Here is a 21,707-nt window from a genome sequence, read left to right as displayed (position 1 = left end):
GAGGTAGAGTCCTGTACTAGACTATGTTTTAACTATTTAAACTGCCTGATGATCTTGAGAAAGTCACTCAAACACTAGATTATAACTTGCTTCATTTTTTTTTTTTTTGGTACCGGGGATCGAACTCGGGTCCTTGCGCTTGCGAGGCAGGCGACGGAACCACTGGGCTAAATCCCCGGCCTCTACTTGCTTCATCTTTTAAATGGGAATATCTTTTCTGCCTGCAGATGGGGACCAGACCAAATCTTTTGAGTGAAGAAATATTTTTGATATTATAAGGTAAGAAACTGAGCTGTGCCGTGGCACATATCTGTAATCTCAGCACTCAGGAGGATGAGGCAGTAGGATTGCCGTGAGTTTGAGAACTGCATAGGCGACATAATGAGTTCAAGGCCAGCCTGAACTACATAGCAAGACCCTGTCTCCGAAAAAAAAAAGTAAGAAACTAAAAATCCAGTGCTGCCAGAGATATGGTACGTTAAGGAGAAAGAAGAGTAGGAGTACACATTGGAGAATCAATCAGTTTGTAAATCTTTGTAACTACGAGACTATTGAGGTAGCATGCAAAAATAAGTGTCTTAAAAAATTTTAGTATAGGGCCAGGGATTTGGCTCAGTGGCATCGGCACCTGCCTGGCAAGCACAAGGTCCTGAGTTTGATCCCCAGTACAAAAAAAATTTCTTTTCTTTAGTATAGCAAAACACCTGAATTATCCTAGATTGAATGCCTCTATCATATAATACTGCATACTCTTACTATTAGCCTATTCAATAAATTCTTGCTTAGTGATTATTTAACAGATACTTTGTTTATTGAGCTAATTTTATGTTGCTGTCATAGCACAAAAATGAATCACTCCACAGAGTGTGCCCTTGAGATATGGGTAGATACATTATTGAGACCAGAAAATAAAGGGACAAAGGGCAAAGGCCTGAACAAACTAAATAAACTGAGTAAACTGAAAGCAAGGTGAGATAAGCCTCCAGTGAAGTTGCAGTTGCACAAGACAAAGAATTGACAGGAAGCCTGGCAAATAGTAGTAGCAGCAAACTGGGGAAAACTTGCAGTTTTACACGTCTCTGCCCTTTCGTCCGCCCAGTACCACAGAGTTGGACATAAGCTTTTAGATTCAGGTGCTTCCTTAGTGTCCTGTTGCCCTCCTTGTCTAGTGAGGGCTTTTCTCTGTTGTTTCTTTTTTTGGTACCGGGGATCAAACTCAGGACCTTCCGCTTGTGAGGCAGGCAGTGGAACCACTGAGCTAAATCCCCAGCCCTCTCTGTTGTTTCTAATAAACCACACCCAGTCACTCCCCACTGCTTGCAGTGTCCTGTTGCCTCAGTCTTCGTCACCCTCAGGACAAGAACTCAACCAGAGGGAGGAAGCTGGTTACATCTTTGGTGCCCAATGTGGGCTCGTCTTCTGTACAGAGAAGTAAGTGAGGTGGAATAGCTGGATCACATGTATTCTGTCTTTATCTGTCCCTTATAGAAATCTGAGAAACAGAACCTTGCCAGCCAGTTAAAAGCTCTTAGAGCAGCTGCCACTCTTGAAGCAGAGGACGGGTTCTCAAGCACCTCTTGGTTAATCCCCCTGAAACCAGTGGGAATGTTAGCCAGAGGGAGCTGAATTCCTTTCCAGAGATAGATCCACTCTGGTTGTGTGGAACTGATGAAAGCTCAGGTAGCAACTGTGAGACCATGGCTGGGGCTATTCCCTGCTGGGTACTCAAAGGCCCCCAGTGGGAGCTGGGTCCTGACATCCTGTCTAGGTATCCAAGAGAAAGCTCTCTACTTATCTATCATTCCACCTACATTCTTCTGTGAGGCAAGGTAAAATCTCTGTTCTTCAGGTATCTCCTTTCCCAGGTGACCTTAGAGAGAGCCCTCCCTTAAGCCTCCATTAAGAGTTGAGCTACAGGTTTGGACTTTTCTCACTGTGCTAATACGACAGACCTCCCCCTTTGGATATGTCTTGATTTACTAGGCTGGGAACAGGTTAGGATCCTGGTCCACATTTTGGGCTCCCTCGTCCTCTGGGAATTGGCCCTCCACCCTGACTTTCATAGAGCCAGTATCTAACAATCCCCTGAACTCCTTGAGAAGGGTTTGCTAGGACAAAGGTCAAAGTCAAGGGCGAGTTCCCCCAGGCCATTTTATCAGTCCAACTACTTGAAAGCTGGCAGTGCTCAGGGACCAGCAGCTAGTTTCAATCTACTCAGCCTCTTCCTTTAGACTCTGCAGAGGGTGGGAGGGGCTGCCCCTTCTATGAACAAAAGGCCACTTGGCACCACCACCCTTCTCTCCAGGACATCAGCCTAAGGATGTCCTTATAAGGGTTCCTGTTTCTCCTAGAAGCTCTCAAAACGTATTCAATCCAAACCCACCTATCCACCATGAGGATTAGGCCCTGGGCACACCCTCAAGGAATAATACGTTGGCACAGAGCATGGCTATGTCCATCTGCCCAAGAGAGTGGGGATTCACTCTCTTGCTGTCATAGGCAGAGAGAGACAGAGAAAGAGTAACAAAGGATATAAGGTGGTGGCACTCTTATCACCTAATCTATCTTTACCAAAAACCCCCACTAAAACTCGAAAGGAACCTTCCTGCTGTCTGGATCCCCTATCAAAAGTAGTTTACTGTATAACTTTAATACAGGTGAACAGCTTTCAAGCAGTTTACCACAGTACTATAATACAAGGGAACAGCTATCAGAGGAGCAATTTACTATAGTAGCTACAGTCCAAAGATAAATATCACCTAGTCTTTCTTCAGGCAGTCCTTGTTTTTACAGTATAAAGGGGTTTTTCTCATTCTCCGTCTAACTTAGTCTCTGTTTAACTCTTACTGGTGTTAGCTTATTATAAGAGATCTCTGTGCTAATTGGTCACCCCTAAAAAGTTACAGATTTACAACACATTGTTATAACTCACCTTGCCCAATACATCTAAGAGTGCACTCTGACTTAAAAGTAATTGTGTGTGTTTGTTTCTGGTTTGTCCATTTAAATGGATTAAGGTATCTACAGTTGCTTTGTTAAAGCTTTCTGAATACATATCAATTTTGTTTTTTCTTTATTTTTGCCCTTGGAAACTTCTGGCTGTCTTGGGCTTTCAATAAAAAACTGGTTATCTAGGTTTTTGGAAATACCCAGATTCACTTAAACATTACAGGAGCCTAGTGGGCTTGAGGCTTACATGAGACTTAAAAATAAAAGCCTTAAAGTTTGATAACATGAGGCTTATAATTTAAATTAATGCATATGTTTCTACATGTCAATTTTCAGTTATCTGTTCTACTTACATTGGCTTATAAATAGGTAGGAACTCATAATATTTAGCCCAAATGCTTTTTGGTTCACACAGCTTAACAGTGGGCTAACTTAAATCCATTGGTAAAAATAACAGTCTTTAAAGTTGGTCACATTTTCCCCATCCAAGTTGTTAGCCAATCAAAATAATTTCAAGAGTTGGTTTTATAAATACAATGCTTATGGTTGTCTGTATGCAATGACTTAAAGAGTTTTTCCTTCATCAAAGATCTCTCTCTCATACACACACACACACTACTTTCAAAGGTGTTAACTGTTAAAATTTGCTTCTCATAAGTCATCTAAGATAACTGTTAAGATAAATAAGTGGGGATCCCTTGGGCTTGGGAAAAACTTCTGGATAAGACTTTTCTCTGTGGATTAAAGAGCAGCTGCCTGGGTCAATTTGTTTAGTTTGTCTACTGACGAGATTTTCCAGGTTTTTTCCAAAGTCTTATAGTGACACACCCCCAAAATGTTATTAAATACATTATTGTGGTATATTGGAATTGGTTATAATTAAAAAGTTAAATTCTCTATGTCTAAAACAATAAGGGTTTCTAAAGATATTACAATGCTCTTGATTAAACTTACAAAACTAGATTTAAAAGCAAAGGTTCTATATTGTACTTAGTTTCTTGTGTTATCTATTGTTAAACTTTTTGTTAGTAAAATTGAGTTTTAAAAGTTAAATCAAATGTTATAATCAAACTTATAAAATGTTTTCAATAATCAGTATATTTGTTAAATAAATAACTATTGTCTTAGTTTATAACATAACCTATGTATCGAAAAACAAGATATGCTATAAGTCTAAGCTTTAAAGTTGTTTATAGAGTTAAAACTACATAAGTTTAATACATGCAAAATAACTAATGGATGTCCTCTTTTGTACAATATTCATCTAGTCCTTAGATATATAAAATGATCAACATTTGTCATCTCTTTCTAAGTTTGGTCCTGCCATTTAAAACTAGATCTACATATAGTGGCTTGGATTAAACATTTTGCTCTTGTATAGATGAGACACTCTGTATATTGGATAGTAAGTCTATTTGTGGCCAGCAGCACTGTTTCCTAAACTTATAAGACCTCTAAAGATGTTCCTTAATTTTTGTCAGTGCAGTTATACCCCGTAAGCCTGTTAAAAAATCTAAAATCTGCCTTAAGTGTAAAAACTAAGTAAATATAATATATTTATATTATATAAAATGTAGTATACAAAAAGATTTTTATGTATAGTTGTGACACTTGTTATTGCTAACCTCACAGTGTATTAAATTTATTTGTGTTTCCCAAATGTACAGGTCTTCAAAGATACAAAGCTAAAAAACTTTTTGTACTGGTGACATCCTAACTAAAGTTGTTTGTGGAGGTAAAACCTTTATAATTGTTATGATTTGTTACAATAGTATGTGATTTGTAGTTACAAAGTGACATGTCCAGACTTTTAAAACCCTCTATAAGTTCCCTGCATATGTCACAGGTCCCTAGATATAAAGATCTTTAGGGTAAATTTGAGTAAAATCCAGCTGTTGTATACAGATCCCTTTCTAATCTGTTAATGAAGATTAAAGTAGCCATGTGCCAAGAAGAAGGATGCTTGTTGTGGATATAGATCTCTGTGTAACTGACAGAGATGCCTAGATTAGTTATGACTTAAAAAGTGAGATAGGCTGTGGCCTCAGCTCAGTTTGGGTTGGGCTGCACATGCAGTGTACCTCAAGATAAGACTCGCAATTTACACAACCTGAACTTGGGGTCCTAAACAAGATCTTGTATTTTTTCTCCCTTTATCTCTCCCCTAAAATATATAGAGAGATCTTAAAGATGTACAGTACATCCTTAAATGCCTTAAGTAGCTCAATGTTTGTCCCCAAAACAGCACTGTTAGGTTTTATTTTATAAACTGGGACTTTAAAAGATTGACTTTTCTCCAAATATAAATTAAAAAGACAAAAAGACAAGGCTTCCAACTTGGCTTTATAATAAGGAGGTATAGTGAACAAATATCCCATCTAATAAACTACAGCTGTTCTTTGTAATAAGGTATTCTATACTAAAATAAAAAATTAAATGTACTTTTAGAGATTAAGAAACCATAATACTTCTAACCTAATAATGTTAACATAATTGTTATGTTAAAATGTTATGTGTGCTCTTGATTTCATATTTTCCCTGTAAAACTTTATAACTGTTATCTATTAAAATAATTATGGTTACAAAAAAATAACAGTTCCCTGGTCATACTTTATATTTCAAAGTGCTTACTATCCAGATAATAATAAGATAGTTAAACCTACCACTCCCACCTCAATGCTAGTGTAACTCACCTCCTTAGAGACCAAAGCTAAAAATGATAACTACACTGTGAGAACCAATATTTTGGCCCTTGCCCTCCAAGGTCAACAAAGACCCATGACATAAGAAGACCTCTCTACAAGATCCTACAACTCTGGTGAGTTACTGGCCTCCTGAACAGGAGATTGTTAGACTCCAGAGGACAGGAGTCAACCAGTGCACATTGTGCTAAAAAAAGGGTCATCAAAAAAAGTCTCCCATGCTTCCAGGGGAAGCCATATGGTCATGCAGGACCGTGAGTCATCCTGGCAGATGACACTAACAGAGGACCTAAGAAGCTCTGTACATGGTCCCAAAAGTAACCCCTGAGAGGCTTGGGGATTTAGCTCAGTGGTTCCACACCGCCTGCCTCACAAACGCAAGGTCCCGAATTCGATCCCGGTACCAAAAAAAAAAAAAAAGTAAACTGACTTTGATATATGAGAAGAGATTAATTTTAATTGTCACAGATCTCACTTTACTTGGCCTTAAAGACCTAGCAAAAAAGTATAACCAAAAAGATATATAAAAATTAATAATAATTTAAACTAGATATAAAAATGGGTTCCAAGTACTATACTGGCTCCTGCTGACAGTCTTCAACTATACTTATCGCTTGTCACATTTATGGCTCAGTGAAGCTAAACAGCCTCAGTAACAGGTATAAAAGTTCTTTTACTTCCTTAGCTGGAATTCTCCTTTAAAACCACAGGGCCCTTAGTCTTCCATGGCTGAAACTAAAAACCTTACATGTTTATAAATACATTTTTTTTGAGGGGGGGGTATCAGGGATCAAACTCGGGACCTTGCGGTTGTGAGGCAGGCAGCAGAACCACTGAGCTAAATCCCCAGCCCTTAACATGTTTATAAATAAAACTTGTTGTCTTTCAATAAATAATTCATATCAGATAAAAAGATCTTTAAAAATATCAAACTTATAGATAACTTCCTAACTGTAAATAAAGGGGAGGCTATGTCTATTCCTGAAAAAAAAAATGTTGCTTTTATGCCAACCAGTCTAAAATAGTGAGAAATACAGCACATAGACATAAAACTCTAAAATCAGACTGCCTCAGTTGACACCTGAGCCCAACTCTGTGGTAACTGTACAATGTGTAGCAAGTTTAGCACAGTGGCCCTTTGGTATCCAACAGTGACCAGTTCGAAGACCTTTGTGGATACTGAAATGTGCAAATATTTAAGTCCCTTATATAAAATGGTATAGTGTTTATACATAACCTATATACCTCCACTTATAGACAGTACTTTAAATCATCACTAAACTACCTTTAATACCCAAGGCAATGTGAATGCTATGTACAACATTGTTAACACTATATTGTTAAGACAGTGACAAAAACAAGTTTGTGTATGATCACAACAGAGACAACTGTTTTTCAGATATTTTCAGTTTGGAGTTGGTCAAATCTAGAATGTGGAACCTGTAGATATATAGCTTTAAAGCTACAGATGGTGATACAAACAGATCCACCAATGGGCCCTCCTCCTGACTTCTACTCAGGAGAAGTAAATAGGCCTGGCAGGGGTGGGCCCTGACTGCTCCCTGCCTGTGCCCCTCTCAGCTGCAAGCAATTCCAGTGAATGATGCTAACACCAGTTAAGGGTTGCCACTGGTGGGGGGGGGGGGCGGTGAGACCAGAAAATAAATGGAGAAAGAGCAAAGGTCTGAGCGAATAAACTGAAGGCAAGGTGAAATAAGCCTTGAGTGAAGTTGAAGCTGCAAAAGAAAGATCTGATGGAATCTGTTGGCAATGGGAAGCCTGACAAGCAATAGCAACAAATCTGTCCTCTGCCCCCGTGTCTGCCCTGTGGGTGCACCACAGAGCTGTGTATATAAGCTTTTAGGTTCAGGCGCTTCCTTGGTGTCCTCTTGCCTCCCTCATCTAGTGAGAACTTTTGTCTGTGTTTTCTTCTCTACTTCTTCTTTTTTTTTTTTTTTTTTTGGTGCCAGGGATCAAACTCAGGACCTTGCATTTGCAAGGCAGGCACTGTGCCACTGAGCTAAATCCCCAGCCCCTTGTTTGTGTTTTATAATAAGCCACACCCAGTCACTCCCCACTGCTTGCTGTATCCAGATGCCTCAGTCTTTGTCACCCTCAGGACAAGAATCCAACCAAAGGGAGGAAACTGGTTACAGTGTGAACACAGTATTTTTTTTTTTTTTTTGGTACCAGGGATTGAACTCGGGTCCTTGCGCTTGCAAGGCAGGCGGCAGAACCACTGAGCTAAATCCCCAGGCCCTGAACATAGCATTTTAATACAAAGGCATTAAAACATTGCTTGGTGCTGTGGAGTTTTTTAGAGGATAACATCTATGGGGTGAGAGACAGGGATGTAAGGCAAGATAAACTACGACCACAGGCAAAAAAAAAAAAGCACAATGGGGGCTGGAGAAGTCATTACTCTAAAAGAATTTAAGGATTGGCTTATGTGGAGAAAACACTGCATTAGGAATCTAATGCGTAATTGAGCTCATGTCCAAGCTCCATTACCAAACATCATAAACCAAAGAAGCAACACAAAGATAGATGCCTCAGAGAGATCTGGAAGCCCTAAATATAGTGATAGAAATGATAAGTATTTTGAAGTAAGCTGTCTAGTTACTTTCTTATTGCTGAGACATCATACCTGACACCCACAATTTAAAGGAGGAAAGGTTTATTTTGGCTCACAGTTTGTAGAGGTTTCAGTCCAAAATCAGCTGACTCCAAGGCAGGGGAAGCATGTAGAGGGGCATGGCAGAGAAGGGTTGCTCACAGCATGGCATACAGGAAGCAGAGAGAGAGATCAAGGGAGAAGGCAGGAAGATAGACTCTTTCAGGCAACACCCGTGACACATCTCCTTTAACCAGGCTTCATCTCCCAACATCATATTTACACAGTGGACCCTTGGCTTACAAACTCAATTTGTTCTCGAGGGTTGGTTGTAACTCAAGTTGGTCAGTTGAAGACTCAGGCTCCTCTATACAGTCTTCAAAGTCTCTCTCCTATATTCAGGCAGATCTTACTGTCCTTAGAGATTGGCCCAAGATTTCTCAATTAACCCCACACAGGAAAAGATGTTGTAATGTTCCTTCCAGAACTCTTTAAGGGTTAAATCTGTATCTGAGACCATCTGGAAGCACAAGTGGCTGGCATTCAGGTGTAAACTCAAAACTTTGTTCATAAGTTAAAACTAAAATTCTAGTCATAACCCAAGTTGTTTGTATGTCAGGTTGGTCATAACTTGCGGGTCCACTGTAAACTCATCAGTGGACTAATCCACTGATGGGCATTTTGCCCCCATGGTCCAATCGCCTCCCAAAAGTCTGACCTATGAGTGCATGAGGCTTTGGAGGGACATCTAGAGAAAAACTATAACCTAAGGTAAGAGAAAAGCAGGTTTTCCAGGGTGCTTTAAAAAAAATTTTTTTTAAATGCAAGCAGGTGCTGACGTCAGAAACTTCTTAAGGAAATAATGAGGAAGTGTGGAGGAAGAACTGGGGGTTGTAGGCCTGTAGGAACTCTTGCAGCAACCCAGGAAACCAAATGAGGCTCTAGATGGTTCTGGCAGTAGAGTGGGAAATCTGAGAAATATTTCAGAAACAATGGGCAGGAGGTGGTAATCAATAAAGATGTGAGAGTAAAATGCCCAGGTGTAGATCGGGACACAGGATGGTGGAGCTGCAGATGAGTAGAAGGAGCAGGTGACCCTTTCTTCAGGTCAGCCCTACCCCAAGCTTACTCCAGCAGTCCCCACTCGACATCCTGCCCAGAAAGCTGGCCTGGAACTAGCCGCCCAAGCTGTTCCTTTTTCTCTTGTCAAATTCTAAACTCTCAGGAGTAAAGCACACCAAATTTTGTTTGAAGAAAGAAGAAACAGTACCATTTGATGGAAGGGTAACTGAAAAGGTCAAGAGTTGCAAATCCAGACACCTGGGAAAGTCAGGGAAGACCACAGGAGTTTGGTGGATGTAGCAAGGAAACAGCCCTTGTGGTCAGTCTTATTGGTAGATTCCAGGGGCACCTGTATTTGGTATTTTTCTAGTTCACTGGTGTTACTGCAGATTTTATCTAGTAGTACTAATGTTAAAATTGATCTCCTTGTTGATTCTAGCATCAACAAGCACACAGTTCTACTTCATAAAGATAAAATAAGGGATATGTCCAAATATTTCTGACACTTACTGTTGAAAGCTCCAGCAGTGTGAAGGCCAAGGTCAAAGAGTTGTGAAGGAAGGAACTGAGAGGAATGAGCAAGAGGCTCAGACCCCACAGAAGCCTCCTGGAATATGAGACTGGCAGTGGGGCTCCCACAGGAAGTCTGAAATTCCTGGGCAAATTCACTAGTGCTTGAAGAACCGGGACTTAGGAGACTGTTCAGAAATGAGAATTCCTTCTCAAAATCTTCTCCTTCCAGTGATTCTACAGATAGATCTTTCACCACTGCTGATTGAAAATAAAAACAGAAAGGCTTTTTTGGAGGAAATGAGAGTAGGATGTAGGATAATTCAAATGTTTCATTGTTCTTATACAACCACCACTAAATTGATTTGAAGTTTATGTGGCAATTTTCTAATTTGGCAGGCTTTTAGATCAAAATGGTCATGTTTGTACAATGAAGATATAATAGTTACAAATATTAATGTATGAAATAATTGAACTACCATCTATACAAGACAAAAGTTATGGGAGATACATAAAGAAATAGAAAAAAATTAAAACAGGAGACAGAAGAAAACAAAACAGCCAAAACAACAAAAGACATAAAAGCTCCAAATAGTACAATCAATAAGTTAGTTTTTTAAATTAGTATATATTTGTGATATAAAATGATTACATTCAACTTGGGGGTTTGAAACTAAGGAAGTTATTTTGAGCCAGGAATGATAGCTCATGCTTGTAATCCCAGCACTCTGGGAGGCTGAGGCAGGAGGATCACAAATTCAAGCCCAACTGGGCAATTTAGTGAGACCCTGTCTCAGAACAAAGTGTTGGGGATATAACTCAGTGAGAAGGCCCTGGGTTCAATCCCCAAGACCCTAAGAAAAGAAGTGGCTATTTTGGATATACACAAACCCTCATAATAAAAACAAAACTTACTAAGCATACATTTAAAATATCACAAAAAATGATTATACTAAAGTACATAAGAAAATCAGGGCTGTGTGTGGTGGTACACTCCTGTAATCCCAGCACTCAGGAAGCTGAGGCAGGAGGATTGCTGTGAGTTTGAGGTCAGCCTGGGCTACATACTGAGTTCAAGGCCAGTCTGAACTACATAGTAAGACCCTGTCTCAAAAAACAAAACAATTCCGCTGCCTGCCTCGCAAGCTCAAGGACCAGAGTTTGATCCCCAGTACCAAAAACAAAAAGAAAAGATTTATTATGGGCTGGGGATTTAGCTCAATGGTTCCTGCCGCCTGCCTTGCAAGTGCAAGGTCTTGAGTTCGATCTCCGGTACCAAAAAACCCAAAACAAAACAAAACAAAAAATCAGTAAGTATCTAAATATATTACAAATGACATATTTTGATTACAGTGTAATAAAATAAAATCATTTAAAAATGAATAAAAACAAAAAAAGTCTTTGCCTATAAAATTTTTTTTGAGGCAGGATCTTACTGTGTAGCCCAGGCTGGCCTTGAACTCATAGCAATCCTTTTGCCTCAGCCTCCCAAATGCTGGGATTACAGGCATGCAGCACCACGCCTGGCTTTTGCCTATAAATTTTAAAGGCTATTATTTTTAAACTTTTAAATTTTATTTTATTTTATTTACTTATTTATTTTTGTTTTTTTCAGACAGGTCTCACTGTATAGCCCAGGCTGGCCTTGAAATCACTGTGTACCCTAGGCTTGCCCTGAATTCATGGTGATCCTCCTGCCTCGACCTCTTAAGTGCTAGGATAACAGGTGTGCACCACCACATCCAGCTAAAAGCCTATTGAATAACTCTTGCTTGAAAGAGAAACAGACTTCCTGAAATATGAAAATAGTTTTTAAAAAGTCGTATCACTGTCCATAGGAAATTATCCTTTTATGTAACAGATATCAGGTATAATTACCACACCCACACCAAAAGAAAAATTTTGTCATCTCAATCTCTAATTAGTTGGGGTAAAAGTCACTTTCCTCTAAAAATAAAAGTGGCAAGGTACACAACTTGTCCTTTACCAAGGCTAAGTTGAGGAAACCTGAATATCAAGAACAAGGGATTCATACCAGTGATGGCAAGCCTTTTACAGCTTTGAATGATACAAACAGCCCTCTGCAGCATGTGTGGCATAGATTCATCACCGCTAATTTACACTGTTAATTTAGGGGCCACAAACTGGAATAACTTTTCCTTTGGGTTACCAGAAATTACCCTCTCTACAACAAAAATAGAGATAGAGCTTGATAAAGTTAAGTCAAAGCTCTACTTTTTCTCAGCAGCTCAGATAATTCTTCCTGATGTGCTGTACAGAAACTTCTCCTTTCAGCTCTGCTTGCTTCAGTCCTTCCTGGTAGGTCTCTTTTGCTTGTGAGACAGGAAGATAAGACATGGCTAAAACTGGCTGGTGAAAGAGGCACGACAAATTCCTGGAACACATGTGCAAAACAGTTCTCAAAGCCCTGCACATGGACTTCTCATGAGAATTACAGCATGGTTTTTTGTTTGTTTTTTAACAGCAAGTTTTTGATAGGATGTTCTAAACCTAAAGTCAGCCTAAAGGATGCATGACACAAAAAGGAGAACCCACACTGAGTTTTTGCCACTGAGTTTGGTACATGATGGCAGTTTAAACTATGATACTATTTTTCAGTTAAATTGTTTCTGCTTAAAACATAGAAATCCCTTATATTCAGGCTTTTGTGATTTTTTAATCTTAGAAAAAGCTCAGAAACTATAGTATTTAGAGTAGCCCCTGAGGAAGAGGGAGATATCTTTGATGATCCTGTCTTTGGATCCCCACTTGTCTCTCAGGGAGATATGGGTGTCTCCCATCTGTTTAATGAAGCAACTTCAGATGGGACCCCAGACACCTATGATACAATTGCTGGACTTAGTGTTTTCTGTGTTCAACAACTGGGATCTGGAGAAGGGTCAAAAAATAAAAGCTAGAATTATAGCTGTCACAACTGGCAATGCTTTAAACTCACCCAAATTGTATAAGGGAATCCAAAGATGATCAAGGACAGTAAGACTAGACTCTGGGCACATGACTACACTGAGCCACTGCCTGAGCCCTGCTCCAAGTGTGAGGCAGTCAATGTGCCTGACTCATGGCACTGGAGGGTTGACTGTCCCTGCTCCCAGAGAGGGGCTAGGCCAGCTAAAACCCTGGTTTCCTGCTCTGAAGAGGCCTAAGGGAACCTACAATGCCCCATCCATGGACATCATCATTTCCTGTGAGGAACCCTTAGTAACTGCTGGGTGTTATGGGTGAGCTAATTCAATTACTTCATTCTGTCTTGACTTCTCTGGAAAACTGTCCTCTAGACCCATAGCCATAGTTGGGGTCAAGGGGACTCCTAGTCAGAGACACTTTTACTCCTGCTCTGATGTGTCACTTTGAAGGACAAGTATTTAATGATGAGTTTCTAATTGTCCCAGTGTCCTGCTCCCTTGCTAAAAAGAGATTTAATAGCAAAATTGGAGGAAACTCTCACATTCTAACAAATGCCAAAACAGATTTTATCTGTTGGGACTATGCTAGGTCTCTCTGACCTAATTAGACAACAGGTGGATCCTGCTCTATGGTATTATAAAATACCTGACTTAAGAAAACCTTTCTTCCTGTGCATATCAGAAAAGAGAAGAATTGCTGTGGGTGTCTTGACCCACAGGCTAAGACAAGATCTTTGTCCAGTGGCATACTTTTCAAAAAGTTGGAGTGGCTGCTGGATGGCCACCCTGCCTCAGAGCAGAAGCAGCTACAGCTATGCTAACAGAGGAAAACTATAGGACAGAAACTGGAAGTCCTGACTCTCAGTCAGGTCAGAGTGATTCTTGAGACCAAGGGATGCTCATATTTAACTGGGAAATAGCTTGCCAAGTATCAGGCAATGCTCTTAATACCCCTGATGTTATTATAAAACTTGCACTATTAATAACTCTGCCTGTGTAATCCCTACAGACCCCCAAATTAGCCACTCTTGTGAATAAGTGCTATCCTAGACCTATGCAGGCAGGCAGGACATCAGTGATCTGTCCCTCCAAGACTCTGAGGAGGTATGGTCCAGTGATGGAAGTGTCTTTGTCCAAGAAGGACATTGAAAGGCAGAGTATTCAGTTGTCTGTTCATAAGAGGTCATTGAGGCCAACTTCCACCAGGGACCTCTGCTCAAAAAGCAGAGTTAACAGCTAGGCATGGTGGTTCACACCTGTAATCCTGGCACTTGAGAGGCTGTGGCAAGAGGATTACCACACTTTTGAGGCCAGCTTGAACTACATAGTGAGATTCTGTCTCAAAAAACAACAAAACAAAAGTGGAGGTCATAGCTCTTACTTGTGCATTGATATTAGGGAAAGGCAAGAAGCTACATATCTATACAGACACCATATATGCCCATGAAGAAATCTGGAAAGAAGGAGCTTTCTGACTAATAAGCAATCACTTGTAGAACACAAGCAGGAAATTCCACAATTCTTACAGTTAGTCTATCTTCCCAAACAGGTTGCTATCATTCACTGCAAGGGATCCCAAAGAGACATGTCTAAACTCTCCTTCAGAAATCAAAAGGCTGATAAAGGGGCAAGAAGGGCAGCCCTATAGCCCCTTAAGACCCTAGCCTTATTCCCAGTTCCTGAGGAACCAATCTTGTCCTTTCCCAAGGGATGCAATGACATCCTAAATTAGCCATCAAATCATAAGTGTAAGTGATGGCCTCATTATCACTCTGATAGGCAAGGCAAAGTGCTTCATGTAAAATTAGCTCATCCTTTTCTGGCTCATCATTCATGCTGCTCAACTCAGCTAGGTTCAGCAGCCTGATGATCTCTGCCTGGCCTCATCTGCCCATCCTTGGTGTTGGCCCTTCCTGCTCCCTGCTGCTCTTCCTTCCCATCTGCCGATGTAGCCTTGAGAGCTACGCAAATGCAGCCAGCAGCGGACATGTGGCATGACTCTGGGTGGTGGCACTAACACCAAGGCAGAAGGCCTTGGACTGGCTCTGGAGATGGAATGTGCTCCAGTTGTATCCTCTGTGCACTGCAGGCTGGATACCCCCATAGGAAACTTAATAACAACAAATAGAAAAAAGTCATAGCCCTTAAACACTTTTATCAATAAAAAAAGGAAAGGGCTTCCAGTATGACAGAATGCAGAGCTCCCAGACCAGAGTGAGGACATTTTTTTATTTTGTTTTGTTTTTTTGATAAAACAAGCATTTAGTCTCTGGAAATGGTCCCAAGTGAGATAGGAGATTAGGGCATGGCAAAACTGGCTGGAGAAGTGGGTGTGACCTGTTAATTACAAACAGAATACATGCACAGAAAATTTCCCAAAGCCCTGCACATGGACTTCTTGTGAGATCTTGAGGTTTTCAATAGGATGGCCTAGACCTGATGTCAGCCTGCATCCTAGCACTGCCTCGCAGGTCCCATATGTAGAAGTTCTTATGGGTTTCCTTCAGGTTTGTATGACATAGAAGGGCACAGCCACAAAGAAGAGCTTGCTCTTGTGGTTTTCTTCACAATAGCCCACCCTGCTTTCTCCAGGGTATTTTATCTTGCTTTTTCGTCTTTTACTCAGCCCAAGCTCCCTCTGCAGAGACAGTTTCTCTCTCACTCTTCACTTTTACTTTTTCAAATAAACTTTGCCACTGCTTTTTGCTCATTTAGTTCAATCCTTTGAGAAGAAAAGAACCTGGAATCTAACTCCAGAAGTAAAGGCAATCAACCCAGAACCCAACATTTAATGGGTGAGCCATTTTTAGAAGGAGGTACCCAATTACATTTTGGCATAGCTAAGAGATTCTGATAACACAAGCACATATATGACATGAAAAACTTATTTAAGGAAATCTAGAATTCATGGAGGAATGTGGAGAATATGTGGTAACTGAACTGAGAACCACTCCCCTGCTCTCTCCTCCCCCTAGGCAAGATGGAAATTCTACCCTGGCCTGGTACACAGGGCTCTCTTTCCCTGGAACTCTCAGCCAAAGGCTACTTTCCCAAGAAGGGCAGGTTACCAGCATTTCATAGCTTGTCTCCAGTTACCTGTTCCTAAGGCTGAATCTTGTGACTGCAGTCAAGAGTGTAAGCTCCAATTTCCTGCCAGACCCCACACAGGGTGGAGACTCTTGAGTTGGGTGTGGCATCCAGAGGATACTCCAGGCCCTCCCTGATCATTAGTGCTGAGTATAAAGTAGTAATTTCAAGAAGGAAGAGACAAGCTGGGAAGACCTAAGTCTTCTGTCACCACTCCTTATCTAGCACTCCTACGCAAAGATGTCATTCAGGGAGGCAAGCCATTGGCCCCACTCCCAGCTCAACCCCTAACTCAGGTTTTCCTTGGGGGAGAGAAGCAGACCTTGGAAGAGATTGCTTCTGATCTCTTCTCAAAGGAACTAACTTCATTCTCAATGGAGTAGGGAAGAATTCAAGCCTAAGAATTCTCTCAAAGATAGAGGTAGTGTGCTGAAAAGCAACTGGAAGAAGACTGGTAGTTTCAATGGCCTTATAGGCTAAACTAAAAGCCAGATTGTTTGCCTGAAAGATCCAGGGAAAAAGCCATCTGGGATCAGTACAAATTTCAGACATTGACCTTGGGGACTATTCTTTCAAAGGAATTCACATTTGAAAGATTTAGTCTTGGAGCAATTTATGCTCCTGGTCATTGTTGAAACTAATGGAATACTTAACTGGAAATGAGTGGATCTTAACTGCAGGGTGTGGTTAAAGAAACTATCAAAGACAGCTGTTAAAAGGGCTTAGATCACAAAGCTGCTGTGGGTATACCCAACCCTGAACCCTATGAGGTGTCTCTCCCCTGGGGATTAGAGGGGAGAAGGTGAAGAATAGATCCCCATCAAAATAATTCAGACTCTTACTAAACAAATAATAGCAAGCCCCAGAGACATGGACTGTGTTCCCAGGCTGGTACCTGCAGACTGATACTTTGGAGCCTCCTTAGTCAGATGGCCAAGAGGCTACCTCTACAACCTCTTACCCAAACTCAGGCTTGGGTTCAAGAAGCAAAGTGAGCATAGGATATTGCCTTAGAGCTTAAGTTCCAGGCCCACTTTGGTGACACCCTACACCACATAGAAGCCAAAGAACTCTGGGATAGCAATCACAGATGGAGCCTGAACACCTGCCTTAGCATCAGGTGAAGACCTGACTCTAGTAGGATAAACTCATGTTTCAGCCTGCATAACTGGCAGACATATAAGGAGTTGGCACACAGCCCCAAGACTACAAGGTCCCTGTGGCTGTGAGACTCAGTGTGACCTAGCTTAACAGTATACAGCCAGCCAAAGGACAGCCTCCACATCCCTCCCAAGTTTGGGTAGTGAATAAGGAGCAAGATTTAAGCACTGGGAAGGAGGGCAAAAAAAAAATTGAGCTAAGTTATTGCATAAGAGCCTGGGGCTGGTCCCTTCATGGTGAAGAGTAGAATCAGATAGAATCCTGTGGTGCCTGGCCTCAATCAGGTGACTGGATGATGATCTGGGCCTATCCAGCCCCAGGTAGAGGCTTTCAGGGGCAAACAACTTTTTAGATATTCCCCAGTTCATTCTGAACAACATACAGATTTGGGACAAATCTGGAGTTGGGGTATCCTTTAGTGCTGAAACAGTGACAACACAGCAATAGGAGACCTATTGTGGCAAACCTGGACGTAGAGTGCCACCTAGTGCTGAAATAGTGAAAATATAACAGGTTCAGAGACTATAAGTACAGTAGACTGTTTAAAATATATGGAAAAACATACACAAAGCCAGATTATGAAGACAAGAACAAATACCTAATCCTTCACGGTGCAGTGCAGTGCTGTATGCCAACAACCATCAAGAACTTTCAGGAAAAAAAAAACTTTCAGGAAATTATGACCTCACCTAATGGACAATATAGGCACCAGGAACAGACTATGTATCAGTCAGTGTCTGCAAACTCTTGGTCAGAGAATTCAAACTAGTTTTTTTTTTTTGGTACTGGGGATAGAACTTGGGTCCTTGTGCTTATGCAGCAGGCAGTGAAACCACTGAGCTAAATCCCCGGCCCAAAATAGCTATTTTTTTGTTAAAAAACAAGCTTCAAAACACACAGAGAAATGATGCATTAACAGAGAAAGCTAACAGGGATTGAAGTAATTTTTAAAAATCAAATAGAAATCCTCAAGCTGAAAAAATAAGCAAAAGTTGAAGTGGGCTAAAAGGTATGACAGCAGAATAGAAAAAAAAGAACACAGGATTAATGAAAGGGAAGAGAGGCTATTTGAAAATACACAGTAGCCTCGCAAGTGCAAGGACCTGAGTTCAATCCCTGGTACCAAAAAAAACTCCAAACAAAGAAACAAAAAACACAGTATCAGGAGAAAAAAGATAAGAAATGAGGAAACTCTGGGCCAGGGATTTAGCTCAGTGGCACTGCACCTGCTTCATGAGTTCATCTCCAGTACCAAAAAAAAAACAAGGAAAGTTTACAGAAATTTTGGGATTATATTTAAAAAGAAAGTATTTGAGTCACTGGGGTTCAACAGGGACTTGAGAATGCCAAAAGGTTAGAAAGCTTATTAAAAGAGATAGTACCTGGCTGTGGTGGCATCCCCCTGTAATCCCAGCACTCAGGAGGCTGAGCAGAAGTACTGTCATGATTTTGAAGCTATTCTGTCCTACACAGTGAGTTCAAGGCCAGCCTAAACCTGTCTCAAAAAAAAAAAAACAACAGAAAAAAAAGATAGTAACCCCAAATTCCCCGATCTAGCAAAAGCTACAACTATCCAGGTACAATAAGGTCAAAGGTCAGTAGTCAGAGACAAACAATAAGACAAGCTCTCTAAGGTTAAAGATAAAGAGGATTCTCAAGGTAGCAAAACAACACATAAGGCTATCCCAATTTGCCTGATAGCAGACCTTTCAGCATAAACTTTACAGGAAAGATAATAAAGATCAAGGCAGGGAAAAAAATGAAATAGAAACTAAAAGAACAATACAAAGGATTAATAAAAGAAAGGGTTGGCTCTTTGAAAAAAGCCAAATGGACAAACCCTTAGCTAACCCCAAAGAAATAGAATGCTCAAATAAATAAAATTAAAGATGAAAAAGGGGTTATTACAACAGATAACACTGAATTTTATAGGATCGTTAGGAAATGCTTTGAAAACACACACACACACACACACACACACACACACACAGAGGAAAACCTAGAAGAAATAGACAAATTTTTGGATGCATATGACCTATCAAAATTGAGCCAAAAACCAGGCATGGTGGTGTATATTTGTAATCTCAGCACTCTGGGAGGCTGAGGGTGGAGGATCACTGCAAGTTTGAGGCCAGCCTGGGCTACATGGTGAGTTTAAGTCCAGCCTGATCCACATAGCAAGACCCTATCTCAAAAATTTAAAAAAAATCAAATAAAAAGATATAAACAACCTAAGAAGATCAATAACAAGCAATGAGATTGAAAAGTAATAAAAAGTCTAATAACAAAGCAAAAGCCAGGTCCGGACAGATACACCACTGAATTTTACCAGATTCCTAAAGAAAGACTAACACAAATGTACTAGAAACTAGTCTGTAAAACAAAGTGATGGAACTCTTTCAGACTCATTCTACAAAACTAGTATTCTGCTACCAAGATTCAATAAAGACATACAAAAAAGAAAGGAAGAAAGAAAACTACAGACCTTGATGAACATAGATGCAAAAATCCTCAATAAAATACTTATAAATTGAATTCAATAGCACATTAAAAAGACCACACAACATGATCAAGTTTGTTTTATTCCAAATGACACAGGAAAGATTTAACATATGCAAATCAATAAACATTATTTAGACATAAATAGAATCAAGTATAAAAATCACATGGTCATTTCAACAGATGCAGAAAAGGAATTCATCAAAATTTAATGATTCTTCATGGTACAATCCCTGAATAAATTATATATAGAAGGATCATAACATAATAAAGGGTATATATAACAAACCCATAGCCAACATAATACTGAATAGAGAAAAACTGAAATAATTCCCTCTAAAATCAGGAACAAGATAACGGTGCCTACTCTACAACTCTTATTCCATACACTGTAGTACTTGAAATCTTAGCCCAACAATTAGCAAGAAAAAAAATAAAAGAAATATAAATAGGGGGGGGAATTAAAATTATCCCTATTTGCAAATGGTATGATTTTATACTTAGAAAACCCTAAAGATTCTATCAAAGTCTCAAATTGATATATAAATTCAGCCAAATAGCAGGATTCAAAATCAACATACAAAAATCAGTAACCTTTCTAGCCGGAGATTTAGCTCAGTGGTTTCGCCACCTGCTATGCAAGTGTAAGGATCCGAGTTTGATCCTGGGTACCAAAAAAAAAAGAATCAGTAACCTTTCTATGTATCAATAATAAATTTGTTTTAAAAAATCAGAAGAGCAATCCATTTCACAAAGCCTCAAAAGAAGGAGGAGGAGGCAGCAGAGGAGAAGAAAAATCTAAGAATAAACCTAATCAAGGAGGAGAAAGATCCCTACAATGAAAATTATAAAACACCAAAGAAAGAAATTGAAGAAGACATGGAAAGACCTCTTGTGTTCATGAATTGGGAGAATATTGTTAAAATGGCCATACTACCAAACATAACCATAACATAACCAAACAATACCATAATATTCATTGGAATCCCTATCAAAATATCAATGACATTCTTCACAGACTAGAAAATCCTAAAATTCATATGGAACACAGATTAGCCAAAGCAATCCTCAGCAAAATGAGCAATCCTGGAAGCATCACAATACCTGATTTCAAAATATACTACAGAGCCACAGTAATAAAAATAACATGGTATTGGTATAAAATCATGTTGGCCAATACAATAGAGGATCCAGAAATAAACCCAAGGATCTACAAAAACAGACACTGAAGCAAAAATAACCTCTTCAATAAATGGTGTGGGGAAAACTGGATATCTGTATATAGAAGATTGAAACCATACCTTTCTCTTCAGCCTGTACAAAAATAAACTCAAATAGATCAAAGATTAATGTAATATCTGAAACTCTGAAAATGCTAGATGAAAACATAGGAGAAATCCTTCAAGATATTGGCACAGGCAATGATTTATGGAATAGGAATCTAATACAGAGGAAACAAGCATGAGTTGCCAAATGGGTTACCTCAAATTTAAAAAAGCTTCTACAAAGCAAAGGAAACAATCAATAGACGAAGAGACAACCAATAGAATGGGAGAAAATTTTTGCCAGCTATTCAAATGACAAAGGATTAACATTCAGAATATATAAAAAACTCAAAAAACTTAATCAAAGAACAATAATCCAGTTAAAAACAGACCTGAACAGACACTTCTCAAAAGGAGAAATACACATGTCCCATAAATACATGAAAAATTCTCAAACCAGGGATTTAGCTCAGTGGTGCCCCTGCCTGCCTCACAAGCACAAGGTCCTGAGTTCGATCTCTGGTACCAAAAACAAAAATAAAATAAAACAAAAAAACCCCTCAATATCCTCAATTATCAAGAAAATGCAAACCAAGACTAAATTGAAATTCCATTTCACTCCAGCAAGAATGGGTATTATAAAAATAATAATAACAACAAATGTTGGCAGAAAACAGAACCCTCATACATTGCTGATATAATTTAACACAACCACTATGGAAAACAGTATGAAGTTGCTCATAAAACTAAAAATACAGCTACTATACCATCTAATTATTTAAATTTCTGGGTATTTATCTGAGGGAAATGAAGCATACAAAAGAGATATTTGCAGACTCATACTTATTGTGGCACTATTCACAAAGACCAAGATATGGAATCAGCATAGGAGCCCATAAACATAAAAATAAAGAAAATGAGTATTATTCAACTA

General features: G+C 39.7%; 2 protein-coding genes across 25 annotated transcripts in view; one reads left to right on the top strand and one right to left on the bottom strand.

Annotated features, from left to right (window-relative positions):
- Ica1l (islet cell autoantigen 1 like) overlaps nucleotides 1-21,707 on the bottom strand; it is a 142,678-nt gene that overhangs the window by 36,579 nt on the left and 84,392 nt on the right. For 12 of the 18 annotated variants that reach the window (XM_087205868.1, XM_087205869.1, XM_087205867.1 and 9 more), the window contains one exon: nucleotides 9,838-10,098. The exons of 3 other annotated variants lie outside the window; for them this stretch is intronic. In XM_087205868.1, coding sequence (XP_087061994.1) covers nucleotides 9,838-10,098 — 261 coding nt within the window. The remainder of the gene's footprint in view (nucleotides 1-9,837; nucleotides 10,099-21,707) is intronic. 3 more of the 18 variants (XM_087205874.1, XM_087205876.1, XM_087205873.1) reach the window with 1 other exon arrangement.
- The window catches only part of Fam117b (family with sequence similarity 117 member B), a 204,117-nt gene that overhangs the window by 115,836 nt on the left and 66,574 nt on the right, over nucleotides 1-21,707 (top strand). Inside the window, exons 8-10 of one of the 7 annotated variants that reach the window (XR_015449112.1) lie at nucleotides 228-279; nucleotides 1,324-1,431; nucleotides 4,617-21,707. The exon at nucleotides 4,617-21,707 is cut by the window's right edge and continues 14,686 nt beyond it. The exons of 2 other annotated variants lie outside the window; for them this stretch is intronic. Coding sequence is in view for 3 of the 5 variants with exons in the window: in XM_021263608.2 (XP_021119267.1) it covers nucleotides 228-252 (25 nt within the window). In the remaining 2 variants the exon portion in view is untranslated. Of the gene's footprint in view, nucleotides 1-227 lie in introns of all 7 variants that reach the window. 4 more of the 7 variants (XR_015449111.1, XM_021263608.2, XM_087205836.1 and 1 more) reach the window with 4 other exon arrangements.

The sequence above is a fragment of the Heterocephalus glaber genome, unplaced genomic scaffold, assembly GCF_053883595.1.
Source record: "Heterocephalus glaber isolate CG9 unplaced genomic scaffold, H.glaber_assembly_v1.0 deba00000621, whole genome shotgun sequence".
NCBI lineage: Eukaryota > Metazoa > Chordata > Mammalia > Rodentia > Bathyergidae > Heterocephalus > Heterocephalus glaber.
This window is presented reverse-complemented; position numbering and strand designations above follow the sequence as displayed.